The 20050-nt window shown below is 40.4% G+C and overlaps 1 protein-coding gene across 1 annotated transcript in view; it reads left to right on the top strand.

The window, feature by feature from the left end:
- Positions 1-20050, top strand: part of XYLB (xylulokinase) — an 89671-nt gene that overhangs the window by 25588 nt on the left and 44033 nt on the right. The window contains exon 15 of the mRNA XM_036379173.2: positions 485-581. Within this exon, the coding sequence (XP_036235066.1) occupies positions 485-581 (97 nt within the window). The remainder of the gene's footprint in view (positions 1-484; positions 582-20050) is intronic.

Here is a 20050-nt window from a genome sequence, read left to right as displayed (position 1 = left end):
TGAAAGGAACAAAAATGTTATGGATAGAAACAAAATAAATTAATGAAAAGACTACGTGGTTTCACTTTTGTGCAGACAGAAATAGATTTAGACTTCTATGACATTGCTTAAGTCATCTGAATTTTATATAATTTTATCTTCTATAATTGCTTTGACTTTATATTTCTGAGATATTGATTCCTAAGCAGCTCTTGGTGCTGGGAAATGCCTGGGGAAGAGTTTACAACTTGCCCTAAACTTCTTCCCATTGTGCATCAACTTCAAGTTTGATGTATTTGCCAACAGCATTGAGGATATGGGTTGTGTTCTCTGTCATGAGGCTTTAGGTCCATCTTGTGTGTATGAGTGAAGAACTGGGCCTAGATGAGAGCAGACTTGAGGGTGAAGGCAAAGAGAATCAACTATAAACCTGTTCTTAACCACTCTGCAGCTTGGCAGTGTGTGCTGGGTAAGGAGTTGTTAATTCATTCCCTCTTTGGTACAGGTTCCAAGGTTTCCAAAGGAAGTAGAAATACGAGCACTGATTGAAGGGCAGTTCATGGCCAAGAGGATTCATGCTGAAAAGCTGGGATATAAAGTCTGTAAGTATGATGAGAACTAACTAATGGACTGGGGGCCAAAGCAGTAATGTCACTGCTGTCATCCCTGTCCTGCCTGATGGATACAGAAACTGGTATGAACTCTGAGTTTGGTCTCTTGGAAAAAATATTGATGGTGTGTTGGGTGCAAGTTTTTGTAGATGGCAACATTAGAAGGACCAAGGAGGTTTAGCTTTACAAAGATTTCTTTTTCAAGTATTCTTGCTGTTTCGTTGTTTCTGAGCTGCATTGTCTATTTTTAATTAAGAGTTTGGCCTTTGATAGATTGTTAAGTGAAAAGACCACCAGCCTTCTGCCTGAAGCACAAGACTGTAACTCAGAAAATCTGAAATCTATGTTCAGTTCTTGGATCTGCCATTAGCTGGTCACACACCTTTTTACCTCAGTTTTCTCTTAATAAGGCAGAAGCCCTTTCCCTGTCTTGTGATTTAGAAAGCCAGAGCTCCAGCTTCCTAGAATTTAGGATAGTTTTTAGCACATTGGAACAGCAATGTCAGCCAGTATTTTACCTAGAAAGTGGGTTCAGATCATTACTAGGTGTACAATTATACAAAAATAAGAGGCAAACCTGTAAGATTTTTATTGATGTTTTCTGACAGTGTGTCAGCCAGTGGTATCTTTAACACGCTGAATTAACTCATCTAGAGGATTTTAATAAATATTTTATTTCAAAAAAATCATAGTATTTTTATTTACATCCTGATCTCCTTCTTCACAAGTCATTCCTACCCCCAGGCTTTTATCAATAATCATGAAGGACAGAATATTTTTACTGTTTATTTTTAAAAGAGAACTCCAGGAGCTGAAAGTTGAAAAAATGCAGAGATCCTGGAACAAATCACAAGGCTTGACAACACCACCTCATAAATTTATGTTGTAAAGGTTTTTGTGTTCTATATTTTCTTATATAGTTGAAACTGTATTTATTTGTGGGGATTATTTATGGAGACAGGCAGAGTTTCAAATAGACTGTGTTTAAAGTGCCTGTTTATCCTTCATTCTTAGATTCTGCTTCACCAAAATCTTGGTTTATATAGCCCAGAAAGCTCATGGCTGAGGGTACTTTTGCAGTCTGTAAATGTCAGGGGTTAGACAAACACCAGAGTGTGAGAAGAACTATTTGGGATATCAGACAACCCTGACACAGGAATAAATGGGGATAAATTATCTGCAAATACATTTAGGCTGAGTAGGACAGCCAAAAATCCAAATAGTTTTAGGATGTGGCTTAATAAGCTTTGAGAATACAGTCATTAGTATTTTTTAAAATGCTGTAGATGCCTACAGTGAAAAGGAGACAGGTGTGATTGGATTATATTCCTATGGATTCTTTGGAATGTTAGATACTTTTTTGTTGCATCCCTAGGGCCTTTTAGCTATTTGGTAACTTAACAGATGAGTTGCTTTCAAAAAGAACTGCTGTACATAGTGTAGGCTGTGTGCATCTCCCACTTCTCCTCAGTGGTATTATTTAAATGTCATACTTTGTTGTTTGTGTAGTGATGGCAGGCTCACATCTGCATTTGTTGTGTGACAGCTCTGAAAACAGGGTGTGTCTCAATGTGTTTCAGGGTAAGGATGAGCATTGTGGGAATTACTCCAGCATTGCCAGACTTTGTCTTGTTTAATAGCTGCTGGTTTTCAGGCTGCCTTTTTTTTTTTTCTTTCCTTTTAATGTGATTTAAAAGCTTATTTATTTTTTGGATTAAATATGCAGTCAGGACCCTTGTGTTTATTCAATTCCTTTTAGGCCTTGCCTACATGGGGGATTTACTTTGATATTTCCAGGAATCAAGCTGATTTACATTCAGAAATATAATCACAGCAGGGTAAATCTTGGCTTTTTTTTTTTGTTATTGCTGTTGTTTGCACTGATAGGAGAATACAGTAAGAAGTGCTCACAAGCTCTGGAAGGTTCTATGATGACACCCATTAAATCAATGCATGAGAGAAATGGATGTGGCATGGTCAGTCACAAGAAATGCCTTGGTGGGGTGCCCTGAGGTTTGTGTGGTGCTGTCACAGTGGTGCATATGAGTCAGAAACCTGGCTAAGAATTTCCCTAGCTCTGGCACCGAGGTGCTGGAAAATGATTTTGGCAGCTCTGAACCTGCCTCTCTGTTCTTGGGCCAAATGCAGTTTGGATGGTTGTAATCAGAAAAGCAACAGCGTACGTGAGAGAGAATTCTGTAAAAACAAACAAATAAAAACTGCCATATAGAGTTCTTGGTTATGCACTGTGAACATGACAAACATTAGATAATCCCTTAGAATTAGCTCCCAGTTAATGAATATATTATCTTGCAAGGAGCAGTATTTTGAATCCTCAGTCTAGCTTGTGCTGTGGGAAGGAATGCAATGATGCTGAAAGAGCATTTTATATGTGAGCTTTTATTTCTAGCTGGATGTGTCCAGCACATTATAAATCTGATATCAATGACAAATAATAATTTAAAATGCCCCTTAAAGCAGCTCCTCATGTGCTGTTTGTGCTGCCTGTGACATGAGCTCAGATTTCAGTGTGCCTTTGGTGCCAGTAGAGGGCAGGGGATTCTGTCTCATGAATTTTGTCTCCGAGGATGGGATGTGTCAGCCTTGTTCTGAAAATGGCACACAGTCACCAGATGATCCTTAGGAGAAAGGTTAAACCTTATATTAATTGTGATTTAAGGGCTTTCAAAGTGTGTGTCACTCTGTTCTAATTGCTCTAATCTTTCTCAATCAGGTTTCAGAGGAAATCATTCAGTAACACCCTGTATCCTGTTTTGCTTATGTGCTTAAGGGGTGGACTGAGTGTTGAATCTAGAAACAAACAAGTGAAGTTTGGTCTGTCCCTGTTGTTTACATCCTCCCATTCAGAGATTCATGAAGATAAGGTGAGGGTTTGCTGTTCTGCCTTTATTTTCCTGAATTTTGATGGTATCATAAATGCCTTCTATTTTTTCACTTCCTTTTACTGCTTGCAGCCATCCCCCTTGGAAAGCCAAGCTCTCAACTGCAGTTCAGAGGCTGGACTTACAGAGAGCCATTCTTGCTGCATGGTTAGGGAACTCTCTGAAGTCAAAACCATGGTAACTTTGTGGAGAAATGACAGTGTCTGCAGCTCAGTGACACTGGTGGTCACAGCAGCTATAAAGCTGTCAGTGGTACAGACTGATCTGCCAGTATATACGTCAATAATCTTGATGATCACTTCAGAGTTGCTTCTGTTCCTGACCAAGCAATCCTAAACTTCATCCTAAAACTGACACTGGCTGGAGAATGTTGCCATGGTTCTTGCTTGGACCTAGTGAGGCTGTCCTGGGGAAAACCCGCAAAACTGAATAATTTAGGGGGCAAAATCCATTCTTCACCTTACTGATGGGTGAAGTAAATATGCCATGATGTATGTTACATATGCTGAAGGAAAGCAGCACACAGGTAAAGGCTCTGTGCTGATCACACATGTAGTCAAATATGTAAATTATATTTTGCTCTAGAGTGTAGGAACCTTCATGACAATGGCAATCTGAGCTCTGGGTCAACACATGTTGGATCAGGTGTGTGCTAGAGTTGTGTTAAGTCAGCTTTTGTGGGACTGCAGCAGCAATTAATAAATCCTGCCATGTAGGAAGGCTGATTATCTGGGATGGAGTCTGTGTTGAAGCTGTTAACTTGGACAGAGCTTTGTGGCTTGTTTTTGTGCCTGTCAGTGACTCCATAATACTCCAATTGCCCAAGGTGCTGTTCTGTCCCCTTTATACCTTCAGGAATCTGATTCTGCCACCTAACTGTGCTCAGCAGGGGCAGGTGGGTAGAAGGTGCCACATTTTATGAGTGCAGGCTTTGTCCATAAAACCTTGTGTGTGTGAATATTGTGTAATTTATAGTTTCTTACATAAATCCATCACTCACAAATGATGTTGGTGCCTTGAATACTAGAGACTGTATTGGTGCTTAAGTGCTGGCTGGGGTGACACTGACATCCCTGGGGCTTTGCACTGCTCTGAGAATCAGCTGATTTTTTTCAATGGGGTGCATTCTTGGAAAAAAATAGCAGTCCTGAAGTGCTAAGAAGAAAAAGAGCGATGTCAGAGCATGCTGGGCCTGATTTCTCAGGGATTAGAGTGGGGACTTGCATTTCTGAAGAACTCAGTTTAAGATTACATGAGGGTAAACCCCAAGGCGATGAATTTTCTTTTTCTTCAGGTGATGTTTTCTTCTGATGCTCTTCTCAGCAGGCTGGAGGTAGCAGTAATGTGTGGTGGCTTATTTCCTGCAGGGAAGGCAGTCTGATGGAGTCAGGGATACTCAGAAAATAGAATCAAGGAATCATTAAGGTTGGAGAATTCCTCCAAGATCATCATATCCAACATTTGACCTAACACCACCATGCCCACTAAGACATCTCATGAAATGACATGCCTACATGTTTTTTTAACACTTCCAGGGACAGTGACTCCACCACTTCCCTTGTTCCAAACTATCACTTAGTACAACATGGAGCAGTTGTGTTTCATTGTTCCTGTTCTCATGTGGAGGCACAGTAACCCAAAGGTGAGACCTGAGGCTGTTACTCTACAACAAAATATTGATTGGAGGATGTAGTGCCTCTCCTTCTTAGCAAGGCAGGGTGTCACTGGTCCTTGGGATGCTTCAGGGATGCCTTTGTGTCTGGCTGTGAGACAGATTTTCCTGTTGGTGGTTGTCCTTGACTGTCTGGCGTTTGTGACTGTGCTCTCCAAAACTCCTGTGAGTTATTGGGAGAATGGGGATTCTTGTTCTGTCAGCCTTTGCCTGCACTGCTGAGTGTGTGTTTACTCCAGTTGTAGCAGTGTTTTGGCTGAAATAAGGAGCACTGGGAGTGAGGCCATTTTGTAGTTGCATACAGATTAAATTGATGTTTATGCCCTGTGGGATTTAAATTTCTTAGAGAAATCAATACTAAAATGTTGTGTTGGCTTCGTGCTTGTCTCTTGCTGTTTGCTGCTGAGAGTGCTGATGGTGTTTCAGCAGCACGAGGGTGCTGGCTTTGTTAGGGGCCTTTTGCTTCAGCAAGCTCGTAAAAACAGCTTAAAAATTATTAGAAGACAGTGACAGGTTGAAGATTTCTTTTTGGAACAGTAGTGAATAGCAGTAACAGCCAGATTCAAATGTGGAACAGAGATGGGGCAGAGTGTGCTGCTTGGCATGCAGTACAAACAGAAATGCCTTGCCATTACATCTTAAACCTATATTTCTGAGGGAGGAGTGTTGGCTCAAAAAGTACTTTGAAATTCATCAGAGGCAGGATCTTCCTCCTGGATAAGCCAGTCATTCTGCTGCAGAGGATATTTGTATTTTCTGATGAAACTTCTGCCTGATAAGAGTGCCAGTGTGAGATGGGCAATAGCTTGCCAAGAACTTGACTCTATCCACTTTTATTTTTCACAGAGCTTCAGCCTTCTATCACGTAGCTGAGCCTTCAAGGCATGATCAAGCAAGGCTTGGTTTTAAGCCAGTGATCTGGAAAGGTTGGTTAGCTCATTACCAATTCCCTGACCAAGTATTTCACAAAAAATTGGCTTTTTATTATTACTTGGCTCAGGAGAGTAAAGTATTAGTTTAACTAATTTTTCAAGGGTTAGATAAAATGTCTCTGAAGGAAATGACCTCATGTGCTATAAGGAAGCTGCTGACGTGCTCTAGAATTTTTCATGCAGAGGCCATTGTCTTGCTTTTATTTGCTTTATTGTTGTCATACATATACAGGAAACACAATGAAGACAGAAAATCTGAAGAGTTAATAAAAAAGATTAGAAAGGGTACTATCTGTCTTTCTTTTCTGTGACACCATGATAAAATGCTGTCATTCTTTGAACAATTGCTTTTAATGTTTGGTCAGCAAAAGACCAAGTATGTAAATGGTTCAATTCCTGTGCCCTGATGTTGGGAGAGATTGTTTATGGCTCTGTCAGTGGATGTACTGTTCAGGCAGTACTCAGAAAAATAGTCAAGCTGTCAGATTGCTGGGTTTGTTAGAGCTTTGTGGATCTCTGGAAGCTGGGGACCTGGAGATCAGCTGGGTTATCTACTAAATCTCCTTTTATTGCTTGTTTTTTGAGACTGATCTACAGTTTTAAATCCAATTAGATTAGCAAGGGAATGACATGACTGCAGTCTATAACTGCCTTCTTGGGGAAAGGAAACTTGATAGTATAGGACTCTTGGGCCTTACAGACAGAAACATTATGGTTCAATAACTGGAAGCTGAAAGCAGGCAAACCTCAAATGACAAGGAAGGTGCAGATTTTTAACAGAAACTGAAATCAAACTGCAGCAATTGACAGTGGTGTAGTGAATTCTTTAGCACTGGCAGTTTTAAGAACAAGATTTTTTTTCCCCCACCCTAAAACTAGGTGCACTGATCTAAAGAGATAATTTGTTATAGAAGAGTGAGTTTAAAAGGTGAGAGTTGTCCATTCCCTCCTGGACACATGGCAATCTGTAAGAAAAAGAAGTTAACCTGATTTACAGCTATATAACACTGCTGTGTAGTAATCATTTATACCCATAGCAGCTTCTGGTATCACTGTAAATGAAGGCCTGTTTTCATAATCCTTCTGCTTGTAAAATACTACATTTACCTCTAGTTGACACTTAGTCAAATGCTACATATTTATTACTTTAAATCTTTCTCCTGCTGTGTTCCTGTATTTTCATTTTTGTTGCTCAAATGTGACAGTCCTGTTAGTGAACTCTACTCAGCTCTCCCAAGACTTTCCTAGTCCTTCCAGCTGTTTTCTTTTTTTTTTTCCCTGTTTTAAGGTTATTCAGCTGCTTTTACACATCTCAGGTTATGCATCACTCCTGAGCATTGAGTGTCTCAATGCTTTCGGCTGCATCAACCCACACTTGAGGTTTTCAGTGTTAACAGGGGTTCCTACTAGACAAGCCATTCTTTTCCTGCTTCCTCTATTTGCTTGCATATACAGGGATTTTTAGCTGTGATTGCTGCATGAATTTTAGGCAAGGCAATTTTCCCTTACTTGAAAACAGATTTCTGCCTAAATTTCAAAAACAATTTTGGATATCTAAAGCTTTGTTTCCATCTAGATTTTGATTTCCAGAGGACAGCTACACAGTGCTTACCCAGATTATCTCAAGGAAAAAATAGCCAGCCACCTCCCACATTTCTTGTTTAGTAAGACCCAAGTAAAGTTCACACAATTGTGGACAAGAGTTATTTTGCTTTTGACTTGCATAACTTCAATTCTCTTCAGACATGAGGAATTAATTTGTGCAACTTTTAAAATTTTTCTTATTTCTGGCCTGTGTTTTTCAAGACCACACATGAAGGGAATTCTTTAAACTATAATGTTATTTAACCTGTATGTGGTGTCTAACTTATGCACTAGCACGGATATGTGTGGGCAATGTAAAATGACAGGTATCAGCCCCAAGGGTTTCCCAACCTCAGTTTAGTCCGAGTGTAAAAGGTGGCAAAAGGTGGAAAGTTAATGAAAAACAACCTTCAAGTGCACTGTGTACTTCTCCAGTTGTCTGAGGTAAGAACAGAAATGTGTTACCTTTGCACTTGGAGGCTGGAATTCGGGATCAGTGAAAGGACCAACCCAAGGGAGAAAATTGTGTGTGTGTAAGAGTGAGATTAGAGCATCCACAGAATTAAGATCCCAGCTTCTGGACAGTGATATAACTTTTCTCTTTGATGTTCAAAAGGCTGGACTTGACAGTGTCTTGCAGTGACCTCCAGCTTGTCTGTGCTATAACTTTCCTAGCTGGAAAATCCAAAGAATGGATAAAAGAGCACAAAGAAAGTTTGCTTGAATCTGAAATTGTCTTTTTCTGACTGCAGTTAGAGTGATTGTACAGCATCAGACAAAGTAAAACTAAACTCAGGAGTACCTGCTGAGCATTGTACATCAATTACTACACAAGTAGAAAGTGAGTTTAAAAATGGCCACTTCTCTAGGTTTTAAAGTATTTGTGTTCTATTTGGCAGTATCTGAAGATTAATAAGAAATGTCAAGAAATCTCTGAAAGCTGGAAATTTGAAATTAAAAATAGAAGTATGAATATACATACAAGCAAAGAGTAGATTTGTAATGGTTTTATTTTTCATAGTATCTCAAAGTGAATTAGTTCTTTAGAGAATACTTCTACTGCAGATAATTTCACTTGTCAATATTTATCTGAAATGTTCCTAAACTCTGGCTTAGCACCTCATGCTTCACCTCTTATTGTGCCTATTTCCATGGAATCTTCTGAAATGCATATTTATTAGACATTTTCAGAAGTTCTGGTGGGTGGAAGTTCAATTAGCTCCTAGTTGTAGAAATCAGCTGCATCTTTCTCAAATATAAACATTTTCCATTTCCACTTTTGCAGTAACACTAACAATGAACTGACTTGTGAACACGTTCAGTTTCTAAAGTTGGTAGCCAAAGTTTGTGTGCTTGTCTATCTTGTCAAGGCACTCCATCATTTAGGGTGCTCTTATAGCTTATTTTCAACAGCTTGGTATCACTTTTGTTGCATTTTAACAATGGGTTTTGTTGGTAGAGGGCTTTGTACCCTGGAGGTATCCAGGTCCTGGGGACTCCATTTCAGGGCATCCCTCCTTTGTGTTTCCAGGAGAGGTCACTCAGCTCCTTCCCTCTCCATTGCCAACATCTGTTACTGAGCAGGGTGGTAGGCAGGATTTATCTGTACACAGCCATTTTCTCAGTGGAAAGCTTAAAACATACAGAAATGTTGTATATTTTATCCTGTGTGGCAGCAGCCCTGTGAGTGCTGTTGGAATGAAGGTGGTCACTGGTCACAGAGCCTGAGGGATTTTGAAGGATATTTTCAAAAGCATCCATTCTCTTCACCTAAGATGCTCTTGACTTTTTTTTTTCCCTGTGTTTATTCTGGTCAAAAATGAACTTTTTGTTATTTTGAAGTAGTTCTAATTATAATGGCAATACAAATGTACAAGTGAAGAGCTGCTTGACTAATCTCTTCAAATTAAGAGCACTTCTAGTTAAGTGACTTAAGGTTACCTGCAAATGAACAGTTTTACTGCTGAGAGAGTGATACAAAGCTCATATGGGGCACTTAATTTTGTGAACACAAAGGCTTAGTACCCACTGAAATGGAGGTGAACATCTGAAACCATTGTTTTTAAGTATGACACATTAGAATAAGGAATTGCTGGCGTGTCTGTTGGAAAATGTGGAACTTTGTTTATAAGTAAACTGCAAGAAATAACTCCTTTAATAATCATGTGCATCTGATGCTTTGGAGCAATGCCACAAAATTGTGAAAAAAGTGATTAAAGGGATGGTGTACCGAAGAGTTTCACATAAAAGGCTCAAAGAACAATTACCCAAGTTGAATGCAGTGTTTTAAAAACAGCTTCATCCATTTTCCTGACTTTTTTGTGCCTTTCCTCTAAATAACTCTAATGTATATTAATTAATTGCTTGAAATAATACCAATAAATCTAACAAGGTTTGTCTAAAGCTTCACTGCACAAAGGAAACTTCATGTTTGTTTCAGTGGTGAGAGAAAAAAATCATTTACTGAAAATATTAAGAAAGCTAATATTAATTTAGATGGAACTTAATGAAATCTTTAATGGCTTTTTAAAATTATTTTCCTTAGATTGTAATTTGAATTAAATCATTACTATTGTTAAATTAGTTAAACACTAAATTAAGAAATGCAAATGAAGTGAGCCCAAAATCCAATGTGGTTATTGTTTTTATTGATATATGTAGGCTAGTGGTGCGGAGCAAATTCCAATTATATCTGATCTGTTATTTGCAGTACAAGTTCCTGACTCTTCATTAAGTGTAATGCATTAGATTAAATGCTTTGTTCAATAGGAGCTTGGAAAATACCACTATTACAATAAACCTCTTGCCTCTTTGTTTGGGCTGTTAGCACTGTGTATAATGCAGGCTTCAAGGCTTTCTGGTTTAAAGTTTGAAAATCCTGCCCAGCTGTGATCATCAGAGGAAGATAAATGTAGGTAGCAGAGTCACAGGAGGCCCAGGAGTGAGGGAGAGTTGCTGAAGGCAACTCCATTACATACATGAGTTCACCTGAATAAATGTTCAGTGGCTTCTGTTTTGCTAACTTTAAATACTGGTAGCTAGCGAGAAAAATGCTCCTTTCACATGATATATCTCTCTATGATTAAAACATCCAAAATAAATGAAGCATGCCTCCACATATCAGAACTGGATTGATCCAACTTGTTCTTTATCCTTTGGTTTATATTTTTTATCGTTTTTGTATTTATAAAACACTGACTGGAATGAGTAGAAATCCAGGGAGGAGAGAGGAAAATGTTTGTGCCATTTTGGGCTTGCCTGCTTTGTGCACAGCCAAAGTACTCGTCTGTGTCAAAGCTCATTTTTCACTTTTAAGCTGCTGTTTTCCTCAGGAGCTCTTCAGGAAGGTGAAATGAAGCACCTCAGCTGCCAAACGTCCCAGTGACTGTCCATGTGGAGAGAGGGACACCATAACCAGGGGTAGGTCTGGCTGCATGACTGGGCAAGCTGGGCACACGTGGTGGGACCCACATTCCTGAGCTGTGCCAGGCTTGTCCTGTGCCTCTGCATCCATCCTGGTGCTGCGTGGCTCTGCATCAGGTGATGGGGCTTCTCAGGTGCTCTCCAGAGCTCCTGTTTGAGCTGAAAGATTCATTTTTATACACATTATTATACACATGTGGAAGAACCTGCCTGTCCTGTTGAGCCCCATGCAGAAGTGCTCTTTGTCAGCATTAGTGATAAAAAATACTTTCAGCTTGGTGTGCTCCTCAGTTCAGTTTATTCTGGTGGTGTCAAGGCACCTGTCCAGCCCAAGTGGAGGAGCTGCCTCTGCTCTGGCTGCTCTGCATTGGCAGCAGGGTGTAGAGACAAAAACCATGAGACCTCATCACTGTTTTTCAGCCTTCTGGGAAGCACTGTTGCATTTGGGAATGCATGCAGGCAGGGTGCTGGCAGAGCAGTGGTGACAGCTGATGTTTGCAGCAGAGGCTCTGGTTTCACTCTACACAGATCTCTTCTTTCTCCCAGTGTATGAGGTGTAAGCAGTGCAAGTAGCTCCATAACCATGTGAGTACAACTGATCTAGCTTCAGCTCTGGTTAACCTTTTCCTGGCAGAATAACTGTTTGATTCACATCAGAATTGATGTGATAGAGGCTTGTGAGGTGTTTGCTGCTCTGTTTTAGCCTAATGTGGTGGGCATAGTTAGTGTGTTCAAGTGCTAGTTGGCTTTGGAGATGGGGTTCCAATGCTGGAATTTAGTTTATGTTTATGTCCACACCAGGAGTGTGTGGCAAAGTAGGACAAGACATTGAGCACTGAGCATGTTTTGTGAGCCTTCTTCCCAGATACTAGATGAATTTTTGCCCATTGTACTCCAAATATGGAAACCCAATCTTTTTCCCATACTGTCTTTGTCCTCCTTTTTGTTTCAGTTTCTTGGAATTCTGAATCATCCTGCATTCAGAGCCATTCTAAGGGTTCTGTGGAGGCACTGAAAGACACCAGAATGTTTTATTACTGGAAAGAATTAAAATCCCCTGTTTTCTGCATCATGATGAGGACCCTAAGGATATTTGCCATGTTGCTTTGTTTTGTGCATTTGAATGCTCAATAACTGCTGCCATACAATTAGCAAAATGCTTCCCTTTCTTGGTTTCCTCCAATGCTCCTCATTGCACAAATCCATGGAGTGTGGCTGCAGAATGAGTCTCTGAAATGCTTTTATCTGTCATGGTAGCCTATTCATCCCGCTGTATTCCCACGGTCATCCTTGATCTGTGCTGGGAATAGAAATGAGACAATTCTGGCTGGAAAAAAACCTCCTGGATGTTGTGCTGGCATTGCTGCTGAGGGTGGTGGCAGCTGGAGAGTGTCTCCTCACAGTGGTGGTGTGTATGGAGGAGTTTCTGGGTTGGAGACAGATCTTTACCTTCCAGGAGATGTCTTGTGGTTTTGAGGCTGACATTGCTTGGCCTATTCCTCTTGAGATTTTTGAATATGCTGTTACAGAGATGATTTTAGGTACTTCTCCCAGGTTTAGGGGCCTTTTTGCCACACTGCTGTCAGAGGATAACTAGACTACCAGAATGATTCTCTGGCCTTCTAGGACCATGTTGCAACGGCAACATCTTGTACTTGAACTGAATTGAACATTGTGGCAGCAGCAACCTGCAAAGAATGAGGATCTCAGCACCCAGGCAGAGCAAGCAGAGGTTATTTTCAATGCATACTGTGAAATGGGAATCAGTTGTGGAGAAGCCCTGGAAGCACTGGCAGAGAGGAAGCATGGCTGGTGTTGACCTTTAAGGTTTGACCATGCTGCACAACAGGAGCTTGTGCTGCTTCCTCCTGCAAATCAGTGTCAATGAAAGCACTGGGTTATGAATAGTGCAGCTGCTATGAATAGTGAGGATAAGTAGTGCTGGATTAGAATATAAATCTTAATCAGGATTAAGCCTCCGCAAATATGTATCTATGAAGCAGAATGTGCTGTATGAATAGGGAAGAAGCTATATAAACAGATTCTGTAGTTCAGAGACAGCCCTGCTTCAGTCTGTGAGTGGTTGTGCCCTTTTACACTCCAAGGAGCATTCTTATTGCACTGGATGCTCACATGCTTTTCTTTGAAATCAAATTTGTTCACAGAATTGTAGGACTGTTTGGGTTGGAAGGGACCTCTGGAGATCATCCAGTCTCACTCCTCAGCTAGGACAGGGTCACCTGGAGCAGGTGACAAGGGAATGTGCCCAGGTGGGTTTGGAATGTCTCCAGGGAGAGAGACTCCACAATGCCCTGGGCAGCTGTTCCAGTGCTCTGCTCTGTTTGTTGGCCCACAGCTGAGAAAAACTTGCTGCACCATTTGTGAAGGATTCACTCACCCCATCTGAAATTCAGAGCTGAAATGAAATGTGAGCAAGAGGAAGAACCATGTAGCAGTAGAGGCTCATTTGTTTTCACATGAATACGTTAGAGCAAAATCTCACTTTCATGAATCAGCATTTCCTTTGTCAATAGCTTTCAATATTAAACAGTAAGGTGACACCAGGATTACATTGGAGGAAAAGTAAATTAAACTGCAACAAAAGATTCTAGAGGGTAAATTGACACTTCAGGTCTTGATTTAGGTTCAGCTACAGAGCAGGGAGGGAATAACTGTTTCCTCCCCACAGTGTTTCAAATTGTTTTGTGACTGAGAGATAAAAAGGACATTTCCAGATCCTCAGTGGATACCAGCTCATCCAAAGCCCACACTGTATTGAGAAATTATTCTGTTATTCCCTTCCATGTTCTCTGAAAATTGTAACACTCAGTTTGCCAAGATATGGAGCATATAGTGGTGCACATCCCTTGTTGCCTAGAAAGAAAATAGCTGATGTTTTAATATCCTCATGTGCTGAAATTTCATATTCTTCTGCTGAAGTGCACTGTTTCCTCCTCTTCCTTCTTGCCAAATCCATTTTGTGTTTCCACACATTAACCTCTTCCTGACCTAGTGCTGCTCATGCATGAAATGCCCAAGTGCTTCTGGGCTGCAAGCACAGCAGTTATCTGATGTGTTAGTCTTGACAATGATGCAAAGGAAATGCCCAGGTGTATGAATGTTACCAATAATTTTAGTAAACAGTCCCTGGAAGTTATTTATGGATGTGTATTTTGGTGGAAAGGCAGACTTTAAATATTCTGAAACTGTTTTTAAAATTACACAGGTGTCCCTGCTATTCTGATCTTAGTAGCAGAAATTATTTTACCTTGAGACACATTTGGTTGATACACATAAGTATCCATGGGTTTGCATAAATACAAGTACATGCACTTCTTGACTTGTCAGCGTAGTGGCAGCTTCTCCCTCACACTTAATTGTGTGGGTCTCCTGTATTCTTTCATTTGCCATTACAAGTTCAGATGGCCTACTCCTGAGATGTTTTCAAAGTTCACAGAAAGTTTAGAAGGCAAACCAAACCAAAAGGGAACACACTTTCTGCAGGATTGTTGGTGGAAATTCAGCTGTTTCTTTAGCTGTAGAATAGGTTCTGTGGAGCCAATAGCAGTGAAGCTTCCCTATGCTTCAGTTGCAGCTGTGACTTAAGGAAGCATCTTTGGAAGAAAATGCAGATATCTTTATAAAAAAGGACTTTACCTTTAGTCTGACTGTGATGGTGTTCACAGGGGTCTGAGGATGAGGGAAGAGATGAGGATCTGACTCCATGTTTCGGAGGCTCGATTTATTATTTTATGATATATAGTATATTAAAACTATACTAAAAGAATAGAAGAAAGGATTTCATCAGAAGGCTGGCTAAGAATAGAAAAGGAAGGAATGAATAACAAAGGCTTGTGGCTCAGACAGAGTCTGATCCAGCTGACTGTGATTGGCCATTAATTAGAAACAACCACATGAGACCAATCCCAGATGCACCTGTTGCATTCCACAGCAGCAGATAACCATTGTTTACATTTTGTTCCTGAGGCCTCTCAGCTTCTCAGGAGAAAAAATCCTAAGGAAAGGATTTTTCAGAAAATATCATGGCTACAGTCTGACCTTTTTTTTTGTTTTGTTTTTATTGTGAACCTAGGTTTAAATACAGACATTGTCATCTCCTTGTTGATACTAATGATGCTACTTGTGTTTAGGCATGTTCTGAAGCAGTTTCCTAAGTTGCCTAACTTGAATTTTGCACCTCCTCCTGAAAGCCACTAAGAAAACTGAGTCGTGTCATTTGTGAGCCAGTGTGTGCTTAGCAATTCCTGGCAGAAATCCCTTGAACAGGGGAGTGAGTCTGTCAGAGCAGGGAAGTTTCAGCAGTGAGACCCCCAGTGTGTCAGTCACTGTGAGTACACTGAGAGAGGTCTTGTGATCTAATGAAAAAAGGCCAAAGAGGTGAACTGTGCAACACACTTCTCCACCCAGTGTACACCTAATCCTGTCTTGCACATTCAGCTCTATCTCCAGGCTTATCCTCTGCTGTGATGATGAGAAGCTCATGCTTGTGACTTGAATAAATCATGGAAGTTGCATGTTAAACAGAGGAATGGTCCATTGGGAGCCTCATCAAATTCAGCAAGGAAAAATGTCAAGTCTTGCACCTGGGGCACATAGACTCCCTGCCTTGATAAGGATCTGGGGGAAAGCTCAGCTGAAAAGGGTGTGGGAGGCCTAGCTAAAAATGAGCCAGCAGTGTGTTCTTGCAGCAAGGAAGGCTGAGAACATGCAGGCTGTACCAACAGAAGCACAGCCAGGCAGTTGAGGGAGAAGAATTAATGTCCTTTATTCAGCAGCCCAGTAGATGACATCTGGAGTGCTGTGACTGATTTGGGGCCCCTTAATGTAAGAAATTTATTGACAAACTGTACCAAGAGCCACCAAAATGCCTTGTGGCTGGAGGACCTGCTCTGGGCAGAGGCTGGAGAAGCTGGGCTTGCTAAGCCCTAAGAACAGGAGGCTTTAGGGGGGGCCTCATGGCAGCTTGTTGAGGCGCTCTTGTCTGAAGTACACAGCAAAAAAAGGTGAGACCATGTCCATAAACTGATAGAGGAGAGTTTCTAATGGGGCATATAAAAAAAGAGATCACAGGGAGGAGTATAAATATAAAACATTTTATTAGTGAGCTCTTGTTAACTGAAGGTCTTAAAACCTTGTCTGGGAAATGTAACACGACAAGGCTAATTTTATGTTGTCCTCCTCCTGAATAAAGTTGGTATATTGACCTAGTTCTGTCACTCTGCAGCCATGAGCCAATTGGATCCCTCAGCTGCAATCCCATCTCATTTTGCCTTCTTTGGAGAGATAGAGCTAATTACAGTAGGTACTCCATCCAAATTTTTATGGATTAATTTACAGCATGATGAACAGAGTCAGCGATGGAGACGCAACCAAGGAAGTGAGGGGGTGCTCTGACCTTGTCACTCACAAGATGTGGAGACATACTGCTCTTTTCCCAGATGGCTTTTGAGTTTTACAGAAAGTCAGTGACAAGTTTAATTATTTCTGACAAACAGAGAATGCTTTCTCTTCTATCTGCCTTGTGTTCTACCCTTCATGACAGTGGAAGAAGGCAAAGCAGCATTTTGACCAGCCACCCTTTGGGAGGGATATTTTGGACTGAAGTTTTGGGGTTGAAGTCCAGAGTTTTGGCTCCAGTTGGCTCAGTGCTGTCAGGATCAGATATTTCTGATGCAAGAAGGTGCTTAGGTACCTCTCAAGTCAATGAAACTTCAGTGCCTGCCTAAATAATGTTTGGCAAAGAGATGTTTTCTCAGCAATCAAGATGTAGTTTACATGCTCTATGGCATTTGATAACTCCTGCTAAACAGAGAAGATTAATGTGAAGTTGCATTAGCACGTGGGTAAAAAGGTCAAGATTGTTGCAGTCTCCAGAATTATGATAAATATAATTAAGGTTGTAAGACTTTTGTCTTTTTATAACTTTTGAAACAAAATTATTGAGGTGGGGAATGGCTCCACTTGGACATTTGGGGCTGGTAAAATCAAATATTTCATTGCAAGATTTGAAGGTGCCTTATTTTCTGGCTTGATAGTGAATTTTTTAAACACCCATTGTAAAATACTTTCATGTATTTTGTGACAGGGCAAGGAAAATGGAACAAGCTGTGCCTTCCCAGCTGAAAAGTCTTTTGCATCACCTCTGGCTTGACCTGATTTGCAGGCTTTTGTTCAAAAGAGAATTAAGGAGAGGTTCTTTAGAGAGTGCTTTCAAGAGATGAAATTGTTTTGCTGTTGTTTGTGAAGGCAAAAAGTGGTTATCCTGAGTTAGGCTGAAGGCAGAGCTAGGCCAAAGTCTTCCTCTGACAGTGGCCAGTCTCACACACAGGCAAGGCTTGAACATCCTCCTGCTCTGCAGCTTAGCAGCTTCTCAAAACTCAGGTTTTTTTTTTTTTTTTATGTAACATTTGTTGATGGGCTTTTCCCCATGATTTCTTTAAAAGCATGTAGGTTTTTGGCACTCACGGTATCCTGCAGCACTGAGCTTCACCTGAGCTGTGCATTGTGTGAGATGTCCCTGGCTTGTTTTTGTGTTAAGCATGTCACCTGATAAATTCATTTGCACCTTGGTAGGATTTGTACTATGAGAAGCAGAAAAGAGTAATCCTGTATTATCTTCTCTGACTTCCTGTGCCCTGCTGGCCTCCTCCTGGTATCCCCTCAGCCTTTTCTTTTCTTGGCTGAGTAATTGTCATCAGGATTACTCAAGTCTGGTTGGAGCTGTCCCACCTTTGATCAGCCTTGTTGGGTCTCTCTATATTGTTTCCATTTCTCCTATGTTCTTTTTGAGATGTAAGAGTGGTGCTACACTGAGTATTCAGACTCAACTTTTATTTAACTGGTGGCAAACTTCTGTTTCTGGCTTTATTACTCTTATAAAAGTTTTTAATGTACTTGCTTTTCCGATTTTTTTGAGTCTTGATCTGGGATTTGCATGAAATTTTAAAAATTCACCATGCTTTACTCAAAGGTAACACTTCAGAGTCTGTTAGGTGTGCAAATTCAGGTCTCCTCGGTGTTGGGTTTATTGACCAATTCTCTGCTTTTCCCCAAGTTACCTTTCACTAGCAGCTGTGAAAACTGATTGCTTATTTCTATCCTTTGTGTCATATCTTTAAAAAAAAATCATTAATTTGTGAGACCAGTTCCATTCTTGTCCTTTGGCTAGCCTTCTTTCTACAAGAAGCTTTGGTGAAGGACCTCATCTAAATACCTGTTGGAGATTTACACTTGTGTAAAGCATTTGTTTTCCACAGGTAACATTATAATAATTGGGCATTCCAGTTGTACACAACTTTTGCTTAGGTAACATGATTTGTTCTAAACATCCCTTGTTGACCTCCTGAACCCATGGATTTTGTGCTAAAGTCAAAAGTTGCTTTGAGTTTTTTTTCCTAGGGTTCTTGAGATGTTGTAGCATAAAGCAGATGTGAGCATGATGTTTAGCCTAATATTTATTAGTTTCTTAATTTATCCTAATACAGGGATAACTGTAGGGTGTCATGGTTCCTGTATTGCCTGTCCAGGCAGTCTGTGAGATCTTTGTGTGTGTTTTGATCGCTGCCATCCTCCTGGGCAAGGGGGCTGTTGTATGGTCCTGGTATTGATGTGATATTCAGATCATATGGATTGTGTTACAAGTTGGTACAAATAACTGCTTTGTCTGCTCTGGCTTCAGGTTTTCATTAGTGTACGGCAACACTCACTGCTGTGGTTTTCCTATATCTTTGCAATATAATTTGTTCTTTTATTTTACAGCATGTAATGATTGCCTGCCTTTCACCAGTGTGTTGATTCTATCAATATCCTCATTGAAAACTAGGAATTTTAAGCCTTTCTATCTTATTTTTTTACATTTCTAGTGTCAATATAACAGCACTTCCACACTTAGCTCAGTAGCTTATTTTCGTGCTATGATTAAAATGGAATTGTGTCCTCTTTGTGGTTACTTGTTAAGATGTATTAATGTCTGCCCTATCCTTTATTTATAGATACAAAGTTTTAATGATTTCAGCCCTAGAAAATGTGTAATTTACATTTATGCCAGCCTTACTGTACTTCTAAGTCTAAGGATTCTCTTGTAAGATTATTAATTGTAAATGCTGGTAATTTGGTACCAGTTTGATTGGAGAAAAGCATCTTTTATGTATAAGTAGAATTCCAAAAGTTCCTGCAGTTCCTGCTGAAACAAAAGTTTGTAGTAAAAACGAGGAGAGAGTTACACTAGAATGGAGGTTTTTTTTTTTTTTAAACACTAGCTGAAATATTTGACAGACTTTATTAATGGAAAGAGATTTGTTAGAACAGGTGAATATTGTTGATATACAGTAATCTGTGGATACTGGAAAGGCAGAGTGGGAGTTACCAAAGCAATGGGCATTCAGGTGTTGGCTGTGACTTTGGAAGAACTAAGCCATAAAAGAACATTTTATTCTTCTTGTGACTTGGCAAAAGACATTCAGAGTCCTCAGCAGAGGGGAGAATCAGGCTAAAAAAGGCAGATTCATGGTATATGGGTAGGATTTGGTTGTAGGAATTTGAAAGTTGAAGACAGTAAGCTAAGCAGCTTAACATCTTCAGAATAAGAGGGAGTGAAGCTTGTAAGTGCGTCAAGCTGTTTGCTTAGATCTGGACTAAGGAGCTTAAGTAGCTTATAACACCACAAGCTCCTGAGCTCCAGAGGAAGGGACTTACAAGCTGTGCAACAGCCACACTTCAAAGGCCTTACAAGTACAGCTGATGAAGCCTGCAGGGCTTCTGGGGAGCGTGTCAAGTGAATGTGTCCATCTGTCTGTCTGTTTCCCGTGCCGCATCCAAGCGCTTCCTTTTGTTTCCCCCTTACAAAGTTACAGAGCACTCTCCCCCCTGGAGTTATCACAGTGTTAAATACTAGGCACTTGGAAGTCAGGAGGTTCTGAAATTTAA

Source organism: Molothrus ater, chromosome 1 (genome assembly GCF_012460135.2).
Source record: "Molothrus ater isolate BHLD 08-10-18 breed brown headed cowbird chromosome 1, BPBGC_Mater_1.1, whole genome shotgun sequence".
In the NCBI taxonomy this organism is placed as follows: Eukaryota; Metazoa; Chordata; class Aves; order Passeriformes; family Icteridae; genus Molothrus; species Molothrus ater.
Note: the sequence above shows the minus strand (reverse complement) of the source record. Positions and strands in the feature narration are given on the sequence as shown.